We start from the raw sequence: 26,576 nt of genomic DNA, 5'->3' as shown, positions 1-26,576 counted from the left end.
ACGATAAAACTGATGAACTTGCAATAAATCTTGTTTGCGTTCGATTAAAATATTTGTCTTGATCAGCATCGTGTAGAAGTAATGCAGCCGTAAAGCGAAGATTGTTACAGAAGCCGCGTAACATTGCTAAATGGGGTAACGCGATTGCGCCACTTTGTTAATCTTCCATTACGGATTCGTGACGACTGAAAGAATTGGTCTTATCGTGGCACGTGACACCGGTACAGATCCTTGTTTTCAGCGGAATAACTCGACAATGCGATACCAGATTACTTGAAAAATGTTTTCATCGTCGAGTATACCATTAATATACGATAAAACGTATAGAGCTCGCGGCGCGGTTATTGAAAGGGTATCCGATATTATATCTTGCAAATTTTCAAGCGATTCCAATCACTGGAGAGTTTCGAATCACTTCGATACTTGTTTCGAGTCTAAGATTCTTGAAACTCTTGAAAACTTCGGGAAACTTGATAGGTTTAATGAATGCAATAATTCGACTAGCTTCAGGGAGTTTTCAAACGTTATTGGCTCTTTGAAAATCAAGGATACGTAAGGTAATTTTCAATTTAGTATAAAATGAGAATTTTCCTCGCACTTAAGAATATTAGCTTCTAATATTATTAAAAAGTTGTCAACCATAAAGAGTTCAAATTATTCCACGTGTACTTAGCAGGAGATAAATTGCGAATGTTGAAAATATTCGTCGTTAACTGCATGTAGAACAAGTACGTTGCATAATCGTGGTACTTACAATGCTTTAAATGCATTCATCGTACAAAGCACTGTGCTATAAAGCTTCGATACAATCGCCGCGATACAATAACGGCACGATCTGATCGTAACCCTTAAAGGCCTCACGGAACATTAACCAGAAATTTCCGATCGAGGCTGACCGAACCCGGACGAAAACACTGGGAACGATTCGGCCGTGATCATGACCGCCCGGCGTACAAATACGAACTGACGAACGATAAACAGATTCCACTATCGTACAAATTCTCTGTATTCGCTTCAATTTATACTAATAATCGATATTTTGAAGCGTTCTAAAAAGCTATCGGAGTACGATACCGCTTTATACGTTGACAGTGAAAACCGATACGTACGATCAGACACGAATTATTAAGAATATCTAGGTCATTCTTTATTTTCATCTTTTAATTCGTTATGGTCTATAGGTGACCATTATGCCAGTCAAGGTGTTAAACATTAGTCCTAGAACTAACTATAGCTTCGTTCAAAACGAATCTTTATGCGATAATCGATTCATAATTTCTCGTTCATGTCACGGCGCGATCGTTTCTTTTTAAGAAACGAAACGGAGAACCAAATTCGTCGCACGTTTTAGTCACGAGAATGAATATCGTGCGGTCGATCGCTTCGAAAAGCTTGTTCCCGTCGTTTGTGGCCAGCGTCAAGGTCACGGAAGCCCATAACCACGAGAACACGATTAACTACGACGACACAACTTTCATCGGACTGAATGCGAATGCACTTGTGACAAAATCTGTTTCGAACTTTAGGATGTTCGCTGTTCTCGAAAGAAAAATATATGTAAACTGCAATAGGCTCTCGTTACATTGCCATCAGCGACTCACCGTCGTGGAACATACAAATTCGCTAAGACCATTATCATATCGAAGGAAACAGATCGTTAATCTACCCGATGTGTTATCGGTTCCAAGCATTTTCCGTCGCTACAATCGGTGGCAATGTAACGGACTTCCAAATTTTTACGGTGTCGCTTGCAACGTTGAACTGATAAATAATGACTTTTCAAGTACTTGGACCGCAAAGAAAGAACGTAAAAATAAAAATTTGGCGCTGTTACCGTTCTTCCAGCAAAGTCGCACGTTGACCTGTTCTAATCTTTTCTTCTAAGGGTTACAGATAGCTCGATCATCGATCACATAAAAAATGGAATCCTTTTGGAGAAAAAACGATGAATTACGAGAACATCCTCGTTCTCTCTTGTCTCGATAGCAGCCAATATCTGCAATACGTGTGGTTTCTTCGGCAACGTCACAGCAAAGCTATCCTATCGATCCACTGGCTACTTTCTTTCTCTGTTTCTCTTTTCTCGGCCCTCTCTTTCTCTCTTTCTCTTTGTCCCGGTGGTGTTACGCACGCAGACGGGTCACGCACAGCTGGCTTGTCAGGTACGAATGAAATGCGAGCATGCGAGGAAGAAACATTGGTGAAACGGCCATCGCGAGCTACATTGTTCTTTTTTTTATCATCCGACTCCGTTTTTCACGCGATCCGGTACCGGCCTGTGCTATTAAACCTTAACTTGCCACGGGAATTCGTCCGAAAAGGCTATTCCTTCCGCTGGAAAACTCTCGCTAAAGCGCTGTCCCTTTAATTAGCACGCCGCGTTTGATACAGGATTTGAAATTAATATACCTCACGGCTTGCAGAGGTTTGCAAATTTCAGAACCGCGATTCGAACGAAACGGAGTTGAAAATCTCTCCGACATAGATACGTGTCGATAAAAAAGAAACACGTGTTGAATGTTTCCTCGAGACCTATGCGATATCAAAGATTGTATCAGAACGCATGTCAATTGGATGATGCTCTTTGTAAAGTAAACAAGAAAAGTCATCGACACATAATCTCTTCAATTGATAAATAGTATTATCGGAAACATCGTTTTCCACTTCATCGATCCAGGAACGGGCTGTTCGTTTACTCTTCGAGCAGTTAATGGTTGCTCGATGGATATCAGTGATCCGTGGTCAAGAACGAAAATAAACATGGAGATAGAAGAAAAATGGTACACCGTTTAATGACACTTACGTTAAGCCGCGTATTAAAGAAGACACCCTACCTGCAGACTAAGCAGAGAAATGGGAAGAACACTCTTTGCTTCGTTCCGACTTCGGTAGGGTCTGTTTGCTTCAAGTTTCGAGTCGATGGAAGGGCAAAAGGGACGGATGGAAGGCACACGCGAAGAAATAGCGTTGATTAAAAATGATACCGAAGCAAACGCCCCGAGATAAACGCGCGAAACCGATTATGTGCTTCAAAAAGTTGATCATCGAGCCGCTAAAAGAATCCTCACGCTTCGATCGCTGGTATTTCTAGCGTAACTCCCCACCTTGATTCAAGAAATCCATGAAAACCATTTCTCGTGAACGACATTGTTGATGGAAATGCAAAATGTGCTTTGAAGGACCAACAGGCGTTACCCAGTCAATGCTGAGAACACTTGCTTTGTCTCGGTCGAGTATTCCTGGGTCTCGTTAGACTCTCGTTCTCGTATACAACTTTCGGTACAACGACGACTGGGAAAACGAGGAAAGAATATTGGACTACTCGAGATGGCTACTGGGAAAGCGAAGAAAAAAGCGAAAAAAGAACAGGAGAAGGATTGAAAGGCGGGGAGGGATGTGCAAGCAACGAGGGTTGAATGTACCTGAGGAGCATTCAACGCAACGTCCTTGACGAGAAAAGGAGGGTGAACGTTGGAGGGATACAGACGATGCTCTTTCAACGGGCTGCGTCGTCTTTCCTCCGAGAAAACAACTAATAATCCATCTACCGGAGAAAACACCGACGATCGATCCTTGTTGGAGACTGTTGACTTTCTCCCTAATCTCCGGATTTCACGGAAACGCGAATGCATGCAACAGCGTCCGAAAATCTGAAATTATCTGCCGATTACTGCCAGAAGCAAAATATTGTCTTCTAGATAATCGACGTAACATAAATATTCGAAGTTACTCCGGCCAAAGTAGTTCAGCCGCCAATAGAGCAAGCTAGAATGCAAGTCACGAAGTCAATGATAACTTCGTCGAAGCGTTTCGACGCTTTATGACGAACGTTAACGTAACAGTCCGTCGACTCTGTAACAGTTTTGCGATGACTATGCCCTCGACAGAGTCCAATGGTCCGTATCTATTTCGAGACGTCGACTCGCAGACACTAATAAACTCCTGTTGATACTTCTAATGTTCTCACGATAGGCGTCTACACGTGCAGAATTCTATGGAGCATTATAACCAACATAAGCGTCGGAATAAAATGTTACGGCGTCGACAATCCTGTGTCGAACTTTCGTCGAGCACATCTTTTCTTCGACAGAAAACTATTCTGTCTATCACATTCTCCCAGGAAACCAATCACTGACACCTTAGAAAATTTCGCTCGGCGATTTGTTGGAGGATGTATGTGCCGCGGCAAAACCTCGAAGGTCGTTTTATCATATTTTTAGATCGCTGCCGAAGAATCGTGTCGAAACGTATTTTTTAACGAAACAGAATAAAAGAATACCGTCGTTTCCGAGACGCCGCCAATTGATACCGTAAGATGTAAATTCGAAAATGGAACGTGAAAATCTAATAAATTTCTATCGGGATAGACAAATGAATTTCTAAAATCGCTCAGCCAAGTTGATTCTATAAATAAGCATCCAGAAAGAGGTGCTCCTCTTGTACGAAAATACATCCAGTTCACTCTAATTCCATCAATTTACACATGGCCCTTCCTGAAATGGCTACCTCGTGCTTGCGCGGTGACCTTGTATTCGTTGCCCATCAACCCGAACACCGGATAATTAGTAAACGCTTCGATTTTTTATCGCTTTAAAGCAACGGTTTGCTCAGCCGTGGAAGTCACCCCCGTCCACATATTCGATACGCGAGCATCCACCGTGTTCGAAATAAATTTGTTCCCCAATCTCGAAGATCATTATTCAAAGGTGTAGAGACACCCACTACGCACCCCATGCCTATGTCCTACTGCGTATTTACGCTCCCCATAGCAGAGCGTTCGTTGTTCGAGGACGCAGATATAACTACGCTCCCCATATTTCTGCTGCTTCGCATCTACACCCCCCCTATACGAGCGTCCATTGCTCGAGAACGTACGGACACGTAACTATGTAAAGCATACTCGGTGGTGCACTCTTTGAGGGCGTGTACGCAGAAGGAAAGGGTTAAGAATTTCCAAGAAGAAGAGTAAAGGTATGTATGGCACGACAGAGCGAAAGACAGCGGATGCCAACGACAAAGACACACCTGGTAATTTTCACCTCGACGAGATGTTGGGATAGCTTAACCGGCAAAACGATTGGTGGATAGTGAGGAGGTCACGATACCGCAGTGGAACGAACAGGCAGAGTGGTTAATGGGTTAACGGCTCCCTCCAATTGGTCGATGACGCGGTGCCCTCGTGACGTCACCGAGTGCAATGCCCTTGTGACGTGGCTACGAGTTCTGCAGGCCAACCAGTGCACAGAAATAGCATACTCTCTCTTTTCCGCTCCTCTTCGTTCGTGTCTCTCCGGGTGTTCCTATCTCGCTCAGGTTCGTTCCCTTTCCAAACTGTGCTTTCAGGCTTGTGACTCGCGAAACCTCGTCGTCGTCGTCGTCGTCGTCGTCGTAGACGATGTTACTACTCGCCAAAAACAGCCACGTGACCGACCCAGGAAAATGTCAAACGTCCGCAAAGGAGCAACGAAAAGGGAGGCGTTCACCTGGTTTACTACGGATGACCCTAATCACGCGAAACTATGATCTGACCGACCGAGCTGACGCGTACAAGATGAGAGGACAGAGAGAACGCGTCTATTTTTGCCAAGTCAAGGTACCTTGAAAATACAACGGCTATTGAAAAACCGTGTATCAAGGTTCCTTCGACGAGACGCGATTCAACGAACTCGAGATTTACCTTCGAGCGAGAATTCTTTTATTTGTCAAGATTCGAGAGTTATCTTCGTAGTCGATTACTGTAGGAGATCATCCTTGACCGCTGCAGCAAACTGTTTGTAATCTAATAATTAATAACAGGAAAAAAGGTGACCTTTTAGTATCGATTCTTATGGTAATTAATGTCCTCGACTATTCAGCTGACGAGTGCTCTCATTTTTATAAAAGAGGGTACAGATAATATTAGAACTACAAGAACAGATACAGTGTATCGATAGATTCTGTTTAATCCCGAGTGAAATTCCGGAAGAGGAAATGAAACGAGATCGTATACTTCCGCGAGAGGTAGAACAGGAAATGTATTTAGACCCGAAGGGGATCGTTCAAGGTCCTCCACACACGAGGTCTGCGATCTCGAATGGCTATCGGGCCAATCTATCGTGAAAAGTGGACGTTTCACCCGACAATGTTTCTTATCTTCAGCATTCCTACACCTCTTTCCCTCCGAATAACAAAGATTGGATTATATCGAACGGACTGCCGTGAATTCGACCTTCCCCTTCCGCAAACAAACTATCCTCTGTCGCGAAAAGGGCTTGGTTCGACTGACCTTCTCTTTTCTACCCTTTGAGCAATCTTCTGCTTATTTCGCGACTACTTTTGTAACCGCTTTTTAAAGCGTTTCTTATTTGAATAGAAAAACTAAATGTTCTGTCGGTTGAAGTTCAAATTCAAATACTTCCGTAGAATAAAAACGGAAATTTAATCGTTGACCTAAAAATTGGAAAGGATGATCCATCCCAGTAAATCGCTTTTAAATTTAACAACGCCAATTTTTATTATTTCGACCGAGTTACGGATAAATCGCTAACGATCAATGACTAATTGCCTATCGGTCAATAAGCGATGCCGCAACAAAAATTTGTTAATCGGTTTCCAATTAATAAGAAATTAGGAACACTTTGGGGAATGTCTTTAACAAGCAGGTGTAAAGAATATAGAGTCTCTTGGACCGTCAATCTGTAGTCCTGAAAAGAACGATGTCGAACGTGTTCCAACTGCTAACAAACAACGGTAGAACGAGCGACGAAACACGTAACACGAAACGACGAGAAAAAAAGAAAAGCTAATCAAGTAACAAAGCTCGACGAGAAATTCATAAAACCGCTCGTAAAATCATAGGTGGTGCACTACACTTTAGGATGAAAATTCAGCCTGGTTCCCACGAGGTAATAGCGTTCTTTAATGAGGCAACTTCGAAGCCCCGGTGCGAGAACAAGGCGGAGGAGAGAGAGAGCGAACGGAATCGCGAAAGCAAGTAAAATTAACCTACAATTTCATGGGGATCCATTCGCGTTGTTCATCCGGGCTCTCCACGTCACAGCTCATCTCGCTTTTCTCTCGCTTGTCTCTGGGTCCCTTTGCACGTAAATCGATTCCAATGTTCACGACGAACAACGACACGTTTCCCGGTTTCCCCCAAGGGACCCGAGAATCGACGTGCACGAGAAACTAATATTTCCACGGTTCTTTTAATCCCTTGCCAACCTGACATTCAGATATTTACAAGTTTCGATGTTTGTCGCGGCGATCTCCGAGGAGCGCATTTTCTCTGTCACTCGCGTTTAATAATTTACAGCGCGTACACCGGCGCACTAAATAAAATAAGAGATTGGAAAAAGGAAGACGCGTCGAGAACGCGGACGAGCAACACTAATCTTGGCTCGCTGTCGTTACGGAGACTGCAAGCTCGCACCTTAGGCGGTATCTTAGCACTGTGGTTGGCCGGCCTCGCGGGGAACAGCGGACCGCTCGAAATTCGGAGGACAGCCTTCCCCAACGTCGTCGCTACCAACTGACGGCCTAATGCTCGGCAACGGAACGGTCACGTGGATCCGAACCGCGATCGAGATGTCACTGCCCGCGTACGCTTTCTAGATAGGAACCCGCAAACTGAATGGAACGTTGAACGAAGAAATTTTCCAACTAAATTATTAAATCTTTCTATCTCTCCAAGGAAAAGGGACGATGTTGTAAGAAAACTTTGAAAAAGATAATGATTTTTTAAAGCGTTAAAATATTTGCCGTGACAACGATGAAAGCGTTATTTCATCTCGATTTCGAACAAACTCTGAGAAACAAATAAACGGAAATTTCTCGACAGACGAAGCAAAGAGGGAAGGAAGTTAAAAGGCAGAGAGAAAGAGATAGGAAAGGGAAGCATCTGGTGCAACGTCACCTGTCGACGCTAGCTAAGGTGCGCCGGATGTTGCAAGAAGGGGAAGTCGAGCGCCTTTCCGTGATGTCATTGACTACACGGCACACCTGGGTGGGGACACTCGAAAAGGGGTACGATCGACGGAAGGGGGAGGGTGGGCGTTTCAGCAACAAGAGAAGGGGATGGAACACAAGCGGGGCTATTCTTGGCCGTTTCAAACACCGTCCTCGTGCTCGTATATACGGTTGCGTAACAACGTGAGAGACCACTCTCGAGGAGGTCTTCGCGAAATGGCCACAGCTGCCGATGTTGCCGATCAACGGCGATATCGATACTCTCCACGATTTCTATTGGTAGAAACCACTACTTCTTCGTATAGAAGTTTTTATTAATCAGTAACAGTTAACGCGACTTTCATCCAGCAACTATAATCTGTTCCAACTCCAATTTAACTTAGGTGTCCTCTTTCGACTCGAAGTTGTTATGTCGAATCTTAGTTGCCCGTCAGCAACGATTTTACACGGCCAAACATAGTTGATATCGGAGGTAAACCGAATATTAACTTTAGAAGTTGTTTCCACTCGATTGGAACCCTGTTTACGCGAGCAACTTTCGATCTACTCGATTGACCAACCAAAAGTTACCCAACGTCGATGCCGCTGTAAGGATATCGTCGAAAATACCGAATTCGGAGACCGAAATCGAAATGGACGTTACCATTTTTTAAAGGTCAATCCGGAAAAGCTCCCAGTGATCCTTTAACCTAACATCGCTATAACTAAAGTTGTCCAGTTCACGCGGCGAGTCATAGTTTCAAACTCCGCACTTCATCGATTAATTTTCCATACTCTCGGAATCCCTCAAGGTTGCACAGCAGGTCCCAAGGTCAGCATCGAGAAACTTTACACTCACGCCAATGCGTACTATGCAGCGTAAGGAACCGCGTAACAAAAGCCTGACATTTCAAACCTATCATCGACAAAGTTCCATTTTGGTGTCAATTAAAAAAAAATAAGTGGAATGTTCGTAAAGAACGTCTGTAGAAATTCGATGGGAACTCGAACGCGCTTGTTTCTTCGAGAGGGACGTACTCGTTTCTGGACTATGGATCGATTTACGAGAGCTTTCTATCGATTACTTATTACCATCTTCGCGAAACAAGGAACAAACAACGAATGCCATTTCGACTTGTAACGCTGTATTTCCAACCTTTCGGCTCTCTCATTTCTTTTGCAGCTCATCACGCGTGTGTATTTTGCTCTCGGGTCGGTTTCTCGATTACTTCTGGCAAAAAATTCTCGCAAAGAAGCTAATGAAAGTACAGAAGAAAATAAATGAAAATGTTAGATGAAAAAAACGGCGAAAAATCGATGGTTCTCTATTCGAGTTGGAAAATCAAACGCGAGAAGCAAATTTTCCGGGGTTCGTATCGTTCGTGCGAGTCTGACAGCAAAGGGACCTAACCGGGATTACGCGGGTGGGCCAGTAGGCTTCGAGCTATGACTATGATAAATTATACAGTAGTTACTATCGATCTCACCGCGCCTAAGGTCAGACACTACGGCAAAATCGAGTTCGAGCCAACCATCGACCCGAGAATAAATTCAATTTTCCCGCTCTAAATAACGAAACAGTTCTTACGAGCTCCGGAGAGACGTATCGGCGATTCGTGTCCAGAAAAATCGTTATCCTCGCTGAAGTACGTCGATGAAAAATCGAATTCGCGTGGTCGAGAATGTGCTTCCGAACTCGTGGAAATATCGGTTACAAAAACCAACGGAAAATTGTTCGGTTTAGTTCGAAAGTTTTGAAATTTACCGACCTTGACCCGCGTTTCGCCATTCTAGTTCGCGAACACGGTATCTAAGAAACGACGAGTATTATTAGTTGTAGTTCGGTTCGTGTAAATTGACATTATCGATCTCGTCGTTCGACTGCAGACACGTTGGCGGGAATATTAGAGCGAAAGGAATTATTGAAATGATAAACTTTACACAAGAAATGGGTAATAAAGGGTGGTATAGAATGAGAGTAAAGACCGTTTCGAACTAAAGCAACAACGGAAACGTTTAATAGCAGTGACCGGTTTTCTAAATCAATGTAAAATACTTTGAAGGAAAGTTTGCAGCTATACGAGGTACCGAAAGCTCGTGGTTAGCTGGATACTATATCGCAAATTCGAGAACAGAAATATATTGTAGTATCGTAGTTTAGAGCTAAATATTTGCGTGGACTGATACGTGAATAGAACAGTGAAATTATTCCTGTTTTTTCTCAAATAAATCATAACCGTCTATATTTTAGCAGAATATCGCGAACACGCATCGGCGTTTCCTAAATAACTATTGCGCATTCGAATGATAAATTGACGGTATTGAATCTATTGCATCGATGACAATAAACGACAACGAAACATTGAGAAAATAGCAGGACGTTTCTGAGAGGCCACTTGGCACGCGTACAAATCGTTTAGCCTATTCTTGAAAATCCAAGAAACAATGTCCCTAGGAGAGCTATAAGGTCTTGCCAAGACGGGATTAGTCGACACACCGGATAGGAATCCAGGATGTCCGACCTTCCGCTTCCTGCGACGCCTCGGCTTCCGGAAATCTCACCAGCTTGCGGTTAATGCCCAAATTTTTCACCGACACCCCCGACATTTTTATAACGTTCGGTTTCATCGGCGAAAAATAAATTCAAAGAGTATCTCTTTCACGATTTTAAAAAATAGCGAGTCTAATTAAAAAATTAAAAATTACAGTCGGATGCGACGTAGATTTTTAATTAAGAGAAAGCGCTGGAGAAAGATGAAAAGGTTAGGTTTTTATTCTTTTACACGAAGGGATATAAATGGCAGACTTGGGTGTCTGTCGCGAATAAGCGGCTAAAAATTGCAGTAAAATCGATACGATGTCCAGTTATGGATTGCCGCATAAAGCAGCGGAGCGCAGGATACCGGATATCGTGGTGCAATTAGACATTAAGAAATTGAAGAGTTGCATGACTCACCGTCTTTCCTGTAGTAAAGGATCTCGAAATGCTTTTCGACGCCGGCGGCGAGAGCATCGCGAAGAGCTGCGACCGCATGGGGCGACGTCATTGGCCCATGAAGGAACTCGCAGATCGCTGGTCTCTGCATCACTTCCGCCCTCGAAAAGCCCGTCAGCCGGCAAAAACCGTCCGAGCAATATATTATGTGACATAGTCCTTGATGAGCGTTGGCCACTAAAAAACTTCGATCTGCGAACAGATTCATCGCAGTTATTATTATAATTAAAATGTTCGCGATCTTGAATTATATTCGAGGTACATTCCAGCGAGCCCAAGTTTAATTGGGAGACGCTCAGAAATAAATAATGTACCGAAACTATTTACAACTCGCTAAGTTCCACCGGCACCAGGGACAAGTCGGATCATCTAAAATAAATTTCAGATTGCTCGGAATGTATGGAAGGACAGAGAATAGCGAGAAACCCCGACTACAGTGAATTTTCATCGGCTCATTAGAGCGCGTGGTTGGCATGCTTTCCGACTTTGTCCGACATTATCTTTTCTGGTCGAACACGCGGCAGAGATAGACAAGCGGGAACGAGCGATCTCTGGACATACAAATATTTATAGGTCGTCGATCTTTCACGATTAATAGACGCGTTAGGAACGAATCACAAAGGAGGATGACAGGAAAAAAACATTCTATCGCGAACATTTACGAGCGAGATGACAAATTTATCGCGGTTATCATTTTCGAATGGTCACGAATGGACACTGAAACGAAAAACAGAAGGAAAGACGCGGGGTATAGAAATAAAGGGACGATGAAATCACGAAATTTCGCTGTCCCATTGCGACCTTCGTCCTAAATCTGGCACGAGTGTTGCACACCATCAAATATTTTGGTGCCGACCATTAAGCTCGTTTATGGCGGACGTCGAAAGCCTCGGTTAATTCGGATCGTTTCTAAGTCGGCGACGGTTTTGGACATTTTTCATCGCGCGTCTCAAAGGATGCCTCTTCCCGTAAATCTACGCGCACGGAGCTAAAATTAGCGCGAACGCGCGTGTGCGTAGTAGACACCGTGTCCACCTTGCCACGGAGAAATTAACACGCCCTTTGTCTCCATAATCGATTTAATTGCGGATCCGTAGTCAGTTTCGATGCACTTTCTCCTCGCGACGAAATGTTTAGACCTACACCTATTATTCGAAACGTTGATCATATCGTAAGCGGGAGCGATGCAAATGTAACGAGGATCGTTAAAAAAGCAAATTTACCGAGTGTTCTCAACCCTTCTCGAATGTTCAACGAACCGAAAGCTCGCGTGAAAAGATCGTCATTATTGTCAAGGGTTGCAATGTTGCAAGCCTTTCTTATAAAAATAAATATCGATCCGAGTTACTTTCACGCGAGCGTTGTAACGCTGCTCGTACGAAGATTACTAAGAAGATGTTAGAGTAATAAGGATTATTTGGAAAAAGTAATCGATTAAATATGCATAGTTTGTAAGCGAAAAGTAGGAAAGCGAACGTAACACGTGCACGTCCTGTAACGTCGACGAGCCTGAAAACTCGGTACACGTGTACAATGACCGACATTTCATTGGACGAGTCTTACTGGCGCGCAAATTTCGAAGGCGACAATTTTCGAGCGGCGTCGCGAGAGTACCGACGTCGTACCAGAATTCGAGAGAAATGTCAACCACGACAACATCGAATTGAATCGCGTTCCGTGCCTACCATACCTACCTCTCCGTCAGTCTTCGTTAATGCCTAAACATTCTGTGAAGGACAATCGCGTTTAACGAAGAGGAAATTGAAAATACGAAGGAACTCGCGCTGTTAAACTCCCAGGCCAATGGCCATTGTTGATCAACACGACAACAACGTGCCCGATCAAATTATCTCGAATGTTACGTGACCAATTGGCAAATCGTTTAAAGAGCAGAACACGGAACAGAAATCGAATGGGTATTCGATTCTGTCGACGTTCGACCGTTCATCCTCCATGAATCGAATCGACGAATAATAGACACCGTGCGGTGGACAAACGCGTCGATAATGTGCCGGCAAATGATTAGAATCAAAGTGTCGACCCTTTGTATCCTAGAGGGACCATAAATTGGTCTAAGCGTTTTATAGCGAAAGCGTAGCAAACTTGTACCGTTACAATTAACGAGGCCCTCGAAATCCCTCGTGTTCGTCGTTCAACGACCGAAGACCATCGTTCCCCAAACGGCTCGCAACGCGATCAAAGAAATTTTCAGCGGAGCGTGATTTTAAAGGGCTAATTCGGAACGCGCCGCGGCACATGAAAGCGTAAAGAAGAAACAAATAGGTAGCGCGAGAGAACGATGAGCAGCTATTGGTATGGGCCAGACACCGAGGGGGTTCTTTTTACGAATCGCATCCCGAGCCGAGTTTATCGGCCGAACTAGAAATAGATTTTGCCGAGTTCGCATCGGTGACAGGCTCGCAGGGCTGGGCCCTTTGCCAAGGATGTCACTTTGCCACGAGAACTGCTTCGCTATCCGTGCTGTTCCAGAATACCGAACCGGACGAGTTCTTATCTTTCCGAGCCGCTAAACCGACCACGGTCCGTCGTCTCTGGAACTCTACGAATGGACAAAAAGGTTCGCTATTCGCGGTTCGTTCTTTACGCGATTCACGATTTCCAGCTTCGCCGAAAATTCTCACGACGGCGGGTTAATCGAGTTGACCGAACGATTACGCGTTGCACATGGTACTTACATCCCACGGGGTGATTCTCGATTTATCTTTCGACCCGTCCTTGAACGATAAACCGGTGGCCGATTCGTCTTGCTCGAAAACCCGAAAATACGATGGAGTCACGCTAGTCCACGACACTGTTGTGACAAGCTGGAGCGACCTTGTCGTCGTGTTAAAGTTAAATCCGCTCACGCGGTTCGATTTAAACATCCTATATATAAACATAGAACTGGCCCGTGATCCGTCTGTGACCCAGGTCGAAAGAGGCTGCCGCACGATAAAACCTGGGAGCAAGGGAGAGGGCTGGAAAAAATGAAGAAAAAAGGGAACGCCTCCAACCTGTCGATATCGTGTTTAGAACGAAGAGGTTGGTTGAATTACTAGCTACGTCGTTTGAACGAGGTTGACACGTTTGATCAAAAGAAATTACAAGACCTTTTGACCGCTTTTGTAATTCGCAAACGGCGCGAAAGTACACGGATCGAGTTGTTTGATAACTTCGTACCGTTTACTATAGCTGTCGACATAATCCTTTGAGCGGTACATTTTGTAAAATGTAATTTCGTAGATGTGAAACTACGAGAAGATGTTTGTCATTTTTTTGACGGCGCAAATTTTGAAGGAAAGGGCGATAACATCGATGCTTGTTTACGTCAACGCCGCCGAATGTCTGGTTCTACTACTTCGCGATCAGAAAAGTGGAACAACTGGTTGAATTATGAGACCGTGTATCGTGTACGAAGAAGTGAATGGCTCGGTAATTTTCCTTCCGAGTTTCTTTTTCTCGCACGATGACGTTAGTCATTCGCTGATGCACGATTTTCTTTAAAACAGCGTCCACGAGGACTACGTTCAAGTATGCAACAGCAGCGGGTCTTCCGTGCCAAGAACGCACTTGTGCCTCGTGTCGCAGAAGAAAATAGAAGTTCTACGAAAGAACGACAGTTTTAAGATCCACGGCTCGTAACTCAACGCATCGGAATATTTCGAGGAACTGCGTCATTCCTTCGTTCGAAACGATCGATCAAGTCGGTTATTTCGGATTAATCAAAATCAGGTGACAAGTGCAAAATTGATCTACCGATTCGATGAAATTTGCTGCAAAATACTCGATCCGCTAAGATTAACGCGTTGACCAACGTACAGCGGCAACCAACGCATCGTAACGTAATCGGATAATCGACACGTTGGTCGCGCCGTCTCCCATAGCTTTCGTCGCGTTTTTATGCGATCTTTCAGTAGAATGTGTAACGCGGCAAACGCAGATTTTGGCAGCTCCACGAATTTCAGTTTACCTAGACTCCTAAATCTTCCTTTCGGAAAGTTTCACGCAACTTCTGAGAATCTAAAATATTATGCACTATTGCTCTTTGCGATAAGTATGCCACGATACGTTTAATGCACCGTGACATAGAAAACTATAATGTCTACTGCAGTTTAAAAATTTGCACCGTTCGATTTCGAGACAGACATCTTCGCCGAAAGAATTAAAAGAATAGATTATTTCAAATTTATTAACCGAAATGTAAACTTTTTTAGGAACGATAAATTTATTGTACTGTAGATTGCGATCCCCTGGTGTTCGATGTTAGAATATAATTGAATAGATATTTGTAGTTTGCGCATTGTTTATTTTCATCGAATACAAAGATTTGCTATTCTTCGATCGCGGAGCTGCGTTCTGAGAAAAACAAGCAGACCGACATCTTCGATGAAATGCCGGGCTCGTTTAACATCAGAAGGTGAGTATGAACGCTCGGGACGATTGTGAGAACGCCATGTCGCGAATGTATCGAGCAGAGCACCGTGAAAACGAAAGGAAAGATCTTCAAAGAGCTGTAAATCGGCTGCAGAGCATCGAGAAAATGAAAAATAACAAACTCCGTGGCCGGACCAAGCCCGGGGAACGAAAATTGCGCCTCGCTTTACACCAGACACGATAACTATCTTTCATAAACGCTTTAAATAAACTTGTGGAAAAAGACGAAATAAAGGAGAAGTCGGTGCACGATGAAATTGCATTTTAGTCCCACTTGCGTTAATATTAAATCGCTGAGTAAGCCGTGTCTACCAGCAAGGAGTCAGCGAGAATGAATTCCTTGTAGGCACTTTATATTAGAAATTAAATTATCTATAATTACTTTTCCGACACATTTTCATAGAAATTTTCGCCTTTACTTTTGTACGAAAATTACTAGCGAAACAGAGAAGTCATTGTACGATGAAATTGCATGTTAGTTCTGCTTGGTTTAACGTTAAATCGCCGAATAAGTTATGCGACGAATCCGCGAGAATGCATTTTTATCGAGAGACTATCTCCGAGGATGAAAGGATCTAGAAATCTAGGTCCTTAGGAGACTAGCAATCCGAGGGCATAAAGAGGCGGGGATCTAGGTATTTGTAATAAGTGGAAAATGCCGAGAAAGAAATTTTGTATATTTTATTTGCGTGACAAGGATTGAAAGGACAATTTGATACATGATTGTACGACACGATAGAATAAACGATGCGAAATAAGAACATCGGCTACATTCTAGACATTAGAATATTTTTCGGCAATGTGGATTTTCTCGGGAAACAAATGTCTGTCTCGTCTGTTCTGTCTGCTAATCGGCAATTCGTTATTTTCTTCGTGTAAAAGCGTCGCCGCCAACCTAAATACTGAACGGGCTATTATAATTTTCAGAGAAATACAAGAATGTCGGGACGAAATCCTTCCAGCACGATATCGCGCGTATTTATAACGCTAATTTGAATGGTGCCTAGGCCAGTACTCAATTTCGTAAGATATTTCAGCGACGCATGTGGTCTACGTTAAATCACAGATGCCACGCGTCGTAGACGCGTATTTTGCACGCGACACGATCGCGTTGACGCCGCTGTGAAAATGCTGGAGAGGATTTTCATCGAAACGGATACGGAAGGACATTCCCGTACGATATGATGAACGTCTGCGATAGAACATCGAAGAAAGAAAAAGCGAGTGGAAAGTGAATCGATGAAAAATGACCGTTCTTATCGTTCCGCGAGTCTCCACGGTATCTTTACTGTCGTTCCTTAAATACGTTTCGGGTAAAATATATACTCTCCGAATAAGCATTATATTTATTGGCAAATATGTGAAACACGAATAAAAATGTAAACTGTTGTTAGATAATATCGGTAAATTTATTGCGCTAAAAAATGCAAAGCGATACTAGATTACTAAATTATTAAATTTTGAAGCACTACAAGGGTAGACCTTTACCGATATCGGCAATTTCCATAACCCCATCCGTAGCGATATAACGAAAATCAATCGTACTGCTCTAATGCAACGTCCGATAGCACAGAGAATAATTCTGACTTTTACCCCAAACCCAGCAATATTCATCAGCATATTTCTGTTGGCGAGGAGAAACATTCGAAAATTAATGATCTCTTTTTTGCCTCTCAAACGGATGATCGGACAAAACAAACAACCAATAAGTCCGTTGGAAAGGCGTCACGTGCTAGAGGAAGAAAAAAGATTCGCAAAATATGCCTGTCAAAGAGCAAAAAGAACGAAAAATTGTCTCGATTCTTTCGTAGATATAATCCTGTGCCTACGCGATTCTCGCGAAGCTGCGAACACGTGCAGTTCCGTATTCCTCGGCAAAGAAACAAACGACAGTCGAAAGCATGAGAAGAAATCTATCGATGGTACGGATAAATATGAACCGCGGAACGATTTTCCTCCAGAGTGGGAAGGGAAGTGCACGGAACCACCCTTGTATATTTCGAACTCGGTTAAAAATAGGCGAGCGTGTATTTCCAAACGAAATAAATACGCGAGCACGCGTTTTGCTCGCGCGTTCGTAGCTTACGGACAATCTTGAAATCAAGGCTGGCAAAAGACGGTCAAACGATGAAATATAGAGATCCGAAACGTCATTCTGTCATGGGTCGAAATTCGCTCGCTCTAAATGCGTTCGACGTTTCGCTGAAATTGACGTTCATATTTTTCAGGGACGATGTCACGCGCGCCACCGTCTTACTATTACAACTATTTTTCAAGAGTGCACCATTTTAGAAAAAAGGCAATCTTATATTTAACTTAGCGGTTCAGATTCGGACGGAAAAAGAATCAATATTTTCTGTTTTGACTTATAACTCTGCTTATAGGATTTGACGGTGTCACGACTTTCTCGTACGATAAAAGAATCTTTAATGACGCGTGCTATAAAAATATTTAGTCTAGACGATGAGTTTAATTAGGTCCAAGTTATGTTAAGGGATGGGGTGTTTGCGTAGGCACAACGAGAAAGGGTGTACATTTCGTTAAATGTTAACGAGAACCATCCGACAGAAAGGTAGCGCGCGAACACGCGTTACGTGAAAATAAAAGCAGGAATCTTTTTGTTGCTACGTTCTCGGTTTGTCGTCTTTTCTCGGGTTATTTTTAGCCGCTTCTTCTTCGCATTTCCTACATTCCATCATCCATTCGATCGAGTCATTTTCAAAGCGTTCACTCGAAATACTGTGCAATCGAATAACTTCCAACTAAATTGTTTTCAGCTTAAATTTAAATTTAACTTTGTACGACGGACTCGAATTTCCAAACAAAAATGTTCGTATATTAGGAAAATGTTACGTAGAGAAACAGTTTGAAATGCAAAATCAAAATTTTGTCAACACTGCCTCAATGAAAACTGACGTATAACAGTTTTCCAGTTTCCTTCGAGTGAATCTTTTAACGAGAGATATAAAAATTCGAGTGTCAAAGTTCAGTAGAACCCTGGTCGGCGTAGGTCTAGGTCACAATTGTCTCAGTTCTGTCGTTCGAGAATTAAATATCGAATGTTGCGATAAGAAAAAAAGAAATCAACGCCACTGACTGATATGAAAATCAATGCCATCAAATTATTTCTAATCGTTTGCAAGATAGTCCCGACGCTGAATATACTCGAGAACAATTATAGCAATCGATTGGGTCTTGATGAACCCTTCCATTAAGGTCTATAGAAGCTACAAGGCGTTGATACCTTCTCTCCTCGCCCAGGAGAGAAAAAACGTGGAGGACCGCGGAGAATTTTAAATATCTATCCTGGCAAGAACCCAAAGTTTCTGGACGAATTTATCGTGCGGCACCGCACGTATCCTCGTTATTATGTACACGTATGTTGCTCGTAAACGCAACGAACAGAAAAAATAGAAGGAAGAAACGGAAACGCGGACGAGCCAATCCACTGTCACTGCGATGTTCGCTGATCTTCGAATTATCGGAAGCGATCCTGGTCTCTGAATCTAATCGCGATAACGTATCAGGGGTAACTGTTGGAAGACGGTCAAAGCTACGTGACGTAAACGAAGCTTTTTTTTCTTCGTTTCCTCCGCGACCGCACGATTTTCGTGAAGAAACGAAGGGAAAAGTGGGTCAGAAAAGCTTCCACGAGATCTCGATCTAGTCGTCCCTGATGCGTCGTCGTTCGATGAATCACCAACGATCTGAACGGAATTTATGAATTTTTTACGCGATCATCTGTTCGATACAGTATAAACGAGTGTTTTGACCGGTGAAAGATAGTGACAAATATCATTGAGTGGTTGATAAATGCGACGAAAATTTATCATCGGGCTTCCAGCTCTACGACGAAAGAAATTTTTGCGGGGAATTCAAAACAATTATAAAAATAAAAACGGTGAAAATTTTGCACGTGGCCGAGACGTTATGCAAAATTGTCGAAAATATTGACGATAAAGCGCGATTGGACCTCCAAAATATTGACATTTGTTAACAGTATTTAAAGCGAAAACAAATTTAATGAATTGCACAAACTTCCCTCTTCCCAGTCCAGCACGAGTTATTAATATAATAAATTAGAGAAATAACGAGATCGATTAATTCGCAATTACCGATGTTTCGACTCTTTTGCTGGTTCGCCTTCGCGAACAATTTTTATTCGATTATCTGCAGTATCTGCAGAATTTGAACATCTTACATAATTAACGAGTGTGATTATTGATGAGCTACTGGAACTCGTATAATTTAAATTCCTGCAAGACATCGTGGAAACACAAATGTCTAACCTTTCAGCTTATCGAATTTTGCAGAACTTAACTTTTGGAACCGTTGCCAAGTATCCGTAAAAAAAAACACTTTCGTGATTGATATCTGGAGAAAGTTTGAGTAATTAGAAATTTCAACACGAACTTCAAACATGGTTTATCTGATTCAAGTGTTCCGTTACCGTAGTATATACAAACTAAATTGCTACGATAACTTATGTTTTTCGTACGGCATAAAATAAATTTATGAAATTTATCGGCAACAAACATCTAACAAAATTTTGCGTTCCCTCGATAATTTCATCGAATGTTAGATCGTTGCGAAACGAGGTACTAAGTTGGATAAAGGTGAAATTTCTAAAGCAACAACAACTATAACCCGCCTGCCACCGTGGAATACAATTTAAAGTAGCACAAGTCTAATTGTCGACTTTTAATAGTTCCATACACGGAAACGAAAAGTCCGTGCCAGGTTCCTGATGTCACATTTTCGACTGTGTTGTGTACGCGTGATCACAATTCAGGGTGTGTTTAACGTACCACCTGTCCTTGACACGAATATCACCCATGAACATGATTAACGGCACAATTATTCTTAATAATTAATTGTTGGGATTGAACGCGCTTGTCAATGAACGGGATACGTAGTTTCGTCTCAATTTCCGAACGCGAGTTAAAGCAAAAAGATTAGTCACCCTAAGGTAAAGAAACCTGAACCGTTGTCAAAGAAACGTCTGAATGGCTAGTTTATTATTCGCGAAGGAAATCCTAGGGCGTTATAGATGCTTCATCATCGATTACACGGTCGTCGCGAGGAATTACGTTGGTTTTTCAAGGCCTGTGCGCGAACGATTCGCCGATGTGTTTCCGCGTGTGAAACAGATTGCCCTCCGACGTCGTATTCGATTACGGACACAAGAGGACAGCTGAAAAGTATCGAAAGGATGACTCGGACGATGAAGAAGGGCGTACAGAAAGGGAAAAGAGATAAAAGAAGAAGTCGAAGGAGAAGAAAAAGAAGAAGGAGAAGAAACGAGCGAACGCTGGCTGGATGTACATACACGTGCTATAGAGAGAATGTCAGATTAGAAGCCAAGGCTTGACGGACAGCAATGCCACCGGGACAAAAGCCCACCCTGAAGGGGCTGGCATACATATTTTTTATTATATAAATTGGCGTTGCAAAGGTTTCCCAAGAATTTATCGCGTTAATGCCTATTACCGTGCGCCCTTCTGTACGACAGCCGCAGCTTTTGTCAACGAGCAATGATACGCCTCGTCCACTTATTTCTCCTTTTTTTTCTCGCTGGCTAACGCTTGTCGGAATCTTATCGCCAACACCCTATAACTTGAAAACGATCTAATCGCTTGATCGAACCATTTAAAATTTATTACGAAAAATGTTCCTCGTCTGGAATTAAGAAGCGACAAAATTTACATAGGAATTTCCTGAAGAGAAATCGAACGGGGGTCTTTTTCGTTTCGCCGCGATCAATCCGAGCCTCGAGCCCTGTCGGTTTTCTCTTCGGGTCCTCCTCTCTTGCAAGGACTTCAGGCATGACTCGAGCGATATTGCCAGTGACATGCATTGTCCCATTGTGAAACAGAACTACCCCTTTCCTCCATTTAACCGATTCCTCCCCTATCACAAAGCCTCGCCTTCGTCGAGATGTTTTAAATAATATTGAAAACGGAGTTTCTGGCTCGATGCCTGCTCGTCGTTCCATATGCCGGCTGATACTTTTTCCGAAACTTCGATTATTACATCGAACCGACCAGATACGACAAACCTCGAGGCTGTTAACTTTATTTTAATCTTCCAGCCAGGAAGGAAGTCGCGCCACTCGAAAGAATTTCATTAAACTTTCCGCGGTTGTCAGGAATATTACGAGCGAACCGTACTTTAAGGTAGGTCCAAATCAATTTCGTTTTATTGGATTTGTTATTTAAGACGCCTCGATAATCTGATTCGCGCACAATAAATGATAAGATACATTGAAATCTATTTTGAAGGGAGCGAAACGACGAAACTTTAAATACCATAAATGACATAATTTTTTACTTTAATTGCCTCGATGAAAAAAGAGGTATCAAAGGATACAACGTTTCTTTGAATTGAATATAATTAACCCCATTTTTCTTGCTTTTTAATTTTCCACTCGCATAATTAGAGAATAAGATGACGAGACAAGGAGGCATTCGTTTTCATTATCTTCAACATAATCCGTTTAATCGACGAAAGAGAGAGAGAGCAAACGTGCTGTAACGCTATTCGTCATTGACAATGAAAATGAAAATGTAATTGCACACCCAGTTCGGTTATCTCCAGAAATTTAATTAAACGAAATTACAACTCTATGTTTCCTCCACTTCGTTTCGTTTAAATGAATCCTCGATTAATATATCACCGTTGTCGTTCGCACGCGGAATAAACAACGACGTTTAACGCGTTGATTACCATAATGGCAACCGATACGTAGATATCTCAAATTTTCGCTAATTAAACAATTAGCGAAAGGAAAGGGTCTAAATTTTAAAATGTAAGGAAAGGGTGTAGTGATAGATATTTGAACGCGTACATCTTATTATCGACGACCTTTTCTAGATTCGAACGGGCGGTGATTTGATCGCGAACTCACCGTGAGTGTCAAACTTCCTGATGATGGTTTCGATAATCGTTGTCCTAGGCGCCACGTGTCCTCGTCTAACAGGCATCTCAGGAATATTCCCAGGTACCTGGGCCGACGAGACGTGGTTGTCGTTCGATCGAAGGCTTGTCAAGCCTCGTTTAACAATTAACGCGTAACACTAGACCACTGAAAAAACACTCGCAGCATGCGTACAAGCACGATAGAAAAAAGCACAGCACGAGTTGAGCATAATGATTCGTCGAGGACAAAGAGAAGCACCAGCTAAAAATGATCGACGACGTTCGTCACGATATTCGTTCCTGAATCTGGTTTGTCGTCGCGTACAGGGGTAAAGACGAAGACAGACGAAGAAGATTCGTTGCTGCTAGTCGAACGACGTTGTTCCTTTTCACGCGTACGTACAAAAGACGATATTTGGTAAACAAAGTAAGAAGGTGGTGGCCAGCCAACCAAATGTCCGGTAGCTCGACAGTTTCTCGATCGAAAAGGAACTTCCTTCCGAATTGCCTGTTTCTCGCGATAGGATCGTTGTTCCGTTCGATTTCTCGATAGAAAATTGAAATGTGGACAGAGTCGATGGCGCGTTTCACCTCGAAAGAAAGGCTGGATGTCTTGGCTCGACTTCCTTTGGACCCCGGTACAAGCTTCTACCTAGATAAATCTAAAAATCCGAGCGCACCGCGACGACTAGAGGCGGGCTCATCCTTTCGTTGATCCAAGGACAAGGAGAAGGTCGATCTTGTCGGTCCGACGTGCGTGTCACGAGGAACGATCCTCGCTTGCGCCTATGTACCTCTCCGTTCCGATGGTTGGCCAGCTCGAGACGTACGATCCGACTCGAGAAAACATCTATTTATAGTGGGATACAAGCCAGCGCCTCGCGGCGTTCCCACGAATTCCAGAACAGGACGCCAGGAATCTGGAAAACGTCGCGTTGCCCGAAACAATTCGTCGTTTAATCTTCGTTTGTGCAACAGGACTACTTTCTGCTCGACGATCTGTTCCCTTTAAAGCGTAGACCTAGACCCGTTCTCCTTCGATTGATTCTAAAATAACGAAAGGACGCCGCGTTGCGGATATCTCGGGCTTTCGAGGTAATCGGAAAGCTGTCTCGACGTTTCTCGCCAGAATCGTGACACCTTCTCGACGGTTGACGCTCTCTGCGAAATCCGGCGAAGATTCGACCTCGTCGGCTCCAAGTCAGGCTTCTCTACATCCGGAGGAATGAACGGTGCACGTCTCGGTGAAGCGCATTGTGCGGACATTTCCAGCAAGCCTTTGGTAGCTTGGAAATGTTCTGAGCGTGCTGTGCGTCTTGTCGTTTTCGCGCGTTCAATGATCCAACAACGTCGACGAATCGGCCGATAGCTCGCATCCTGACACCTGTTTCGCGGTTGCGAGATCGCCAGTCGAGAGGAAAGGGAGACGCGATGTCATGGCGGTTGTCTAGGAAAACGAAACGCCGAAGAATCGTGGAAAGGAACGAGGAAACGTCGATCGCGACGAGAAAGGCACGTGGTGGATTCGTGGTTGCGTGATTGCGTTCGTACGAAGCAACGAAGCTTGCTGGTGGTGGTAGTGGTGGTGGTGGTGGTGGTGACGGTGGTAGTGTTGCTGTTGGTGTTGGTTGTTCGATTGATTCAATGTTCACGATAACAGATCGGAACGCACACTACCCCGGAATCGAATGTCCTGCTTCGCGGGGGTCAGACGGTTGTGCATTTCAGCTCGATATTCGCCAACGGTACGACAACGTTTTTATACTTCTTCTTCATTCTCCGCGAAACGATCGCTTGCGAATTACCGCCGATTGCTTCGATATTTCTGTAACTATTCATCAGAAAGAGTAACCTGTTGGCGACGGCCACTGACACGGTCCAACGAAAACACTGTGTTCACCAGCAACTGTTCCCGATTATTCCTTTTGCCCGAGGGGCGATTTACATTTTCCAACGACGTTATCCTAAGAAAAAATGACGCGTTTGCTCGAGCCACCACACCTCGCGCGGTCTAAAATCGAAACTATCTCGCGTCTCACTGTACTTTCAACGTTCTTAGATGCGTTATCCTGTGCAAAGCAACGTTCTGTCGCGAAGGAATTCCATTCAACACCGGCACCGTATCTCGGCCACCGTTGCTCTCCGAACACTGTTGCTTTCCCGCGTGCTCCCACCTTTTAATCGGGTGCGTCTACCGGCGAAGAGGCATCTCGAAGCCGCGTGCCGAACAAAACGCCGACGAACGCTCGCAATGATTTTTTTTTCTTTTTTTCCTCTTTTTCTTTCGACTGCGATTTCCCGTGGTTTCGTTAGTCGCCGTCGTTCAGTCGGAACTGAAAATACGGTGCAAGCGCAACGGGCCGACGTCACTCTCGGCGACGACGACGACGACGACGACCACGACGACCACGGCGACCACGACGACGACGACGACCACGGCGACCACGACGACGACGACCACCACGGCGACGACGACGACGAAGACGACGCTGATGGTACGTTAGAGGGGTCGTCCGCGGCGCCTGCGTCGTTCCTACCTAACCCCCACCAACCTCGTCAGCCACCCGATTACGCCGCCCTATCGTACCCCTCTCGCCAGCCAGTGATAATATTGATAAGGTCCTGCCTCTCTTTCTCGACCGTGTTGTCCTCGTTCCGATGGAATCCGGTCGGATGTACAGAGAGGAAGTCCTGTATAATGTGGATTCTTCCTAAAGAATGGCCAGGAATTATTGCTCCTGATTATTGCGCCAGTTAGCTCCAGCAGTTTTGCTGTCAAGACGATCGATCGGTGGTCAAGACGATATCGATGGATGATTTTATTGTTCGACAACTTGCGATTATATCGCGATCGGAAACTTGATACTTCGAAAACGTACGTACGTACAAATACTATATCAAAAAATTTCTGCGAACAGTGTTCGCTTCGATTAAAAGTTTCCATTTATTAAATATGGGATTTATGTAGAAAAGGATCTGGCAATTATACCGCTCTGTGCCGAGTTTTTATTTTAAATACCTTGAATCGTTATACGGTATCGTGTTACTTGAATCTTATCGACATAGCATGGTTAGTTCATATTGTCTACGAAAACGTGTTCATACTAATTTTTAAATTGCGACCTTGTATTATTAAAGTCAATTTTCTTCTATTAATAATATGTAACTATTATATTTGAAACGTGGACCAAAAATAATACCCGCGATGGCGAACGTGTTAATTAGCACGCGTTGTCGGGTAATACGTTTCCGTAACATATTGTCTTTATAGTTCTATCATTGTATTCGTGCTCGAACACGAGGTTAATTATAAATCGTTGCGAACCATCGCGTTTTAACAAAGAACATGCGCGGAACAAATTACTTGTCGAGACAAACGGTTCTCAGTTTTACGTGTCAGCTACAATTTTACAAATTATGGACTTCATTAACGGTTTACAAATACCGCAGTGCGCTGTCTACAAATAACGTTCCAATTTCGAGCAAGTGCAACTCCCTAATATCCATGCATCCCACATCTAAGTACCTAACAAGACAATTTCTTTCTACCTTTTCGACATAATGTTAAATAAATGAGAACAACTTGTGCTGTTTCTATTCAAGAGTATTCGAAAAAATGCGACGCAACATAGATATCGTGTATCGATAATATTGGTTTCAACAGTCGGCCATCTTTGAATACAACTCGTGACTACGACGCAATTATCGAACTACAGATTCATGAGTAAACTACGGTCGGCGAAATGGTCGTACTATATTATCGACAATGTTTTCCTCCGTTTTCGAATGCGTAAGTACAATTCGATTCGTAATCGCAGAATATTTAACTGTTAATTAATCCAAACATCTGATAATTGTGGTACAGTCTATTTATGTCAAACGGTAATACAAGGCACAATTGAATATTTAACCCGGTACGATATCGTGATAAAATATGACACGTTCAGAGAAAAAATAATTGTTTAACAACGGCACATTGTTATGCACGTGGAATAGAATGACTAAATAGATTCGAATTGTAAATACGATCGAAAGAGGAACGAAAATGTAGAAAATGTTGTTACTCACCGTACTGTCGATCACTTCAGTCGTTCGGCAACCTTCTGTGACACGCGTCCAGCATACTGCAGCGACGTTGATTATCAGCAAACAGGTGCACCGTAACACAATAAGCACTCGCGATCACTTTTTTACCGAAAAAATCGATCGAAACGTATCCGCGATTCGTATTTTCGTGCAACTCGCCGAACTGTGTGTCGATGGCGCCAAAAGCGAACGGCGTCTGTTCGCGTTCGAAAATGGC

General features: G+C 43.4%; 1 protein-coding gene across 18 annotated transcripts in view; it reads right to left on the bottom strand.

Annotated features, from left to right (window-relative positions):
- Positions 1-26,505, bottom strand: part of sei (potassium voltage-gated channel seizure) — an 87,970-nt gene extending 61,465 nt beyond the window's left edge. For 7 of the 18 annotated variants that reach the window (XM_076534564.1, XM_076534563.1, XM_076534561.1 and 4 more), the window contains exons 1-2: positions 22,263-24,746; positions 10,883-11,113 (exon numbers count right to left, since the gene is read on the bottom strand). In XM_076534564.1, the coding sequence (XP_076390679.1) occupies positions 10,883-11,113; positions 22,263-22,338 (307 nt within the window). In that variant the 5' untranslated portion in view covers positions 22,339-24,746. Of the gene's footprint in view, positions 1-6,988; positions 7,387-10,882; positions 11,114-22,262; positions 24,750-26,341 lie in introns of those variants that run through there. The other 11 variants (XM_076534558.1, XM_076534559.1, XM_076534565.1 and 8 more) reach the window with 5 other exon arrangements.
- Between the last annotated feature and the right edge of the window lie 71 nt (positions 26,506-26,576).

Source organism: Megachile rotundata, chromosome 8 (genome assembly GCF_050947335.1).
Source record: "Megachile rotundata isolate GNS110a chromosome 8, iyMegRotu1, whole genome shotgun sequence".
NCBI classification, from domain to species: domain Eukaryota; kingdom Metazoa; phylum Arthropoda; class Insecta; order Hymenoptera; family Megachilidae; genus Megachile; species Megachile rotundata.
This window is presented reverse-complemented; position numbering and strand designations above follow the sequence as displayed.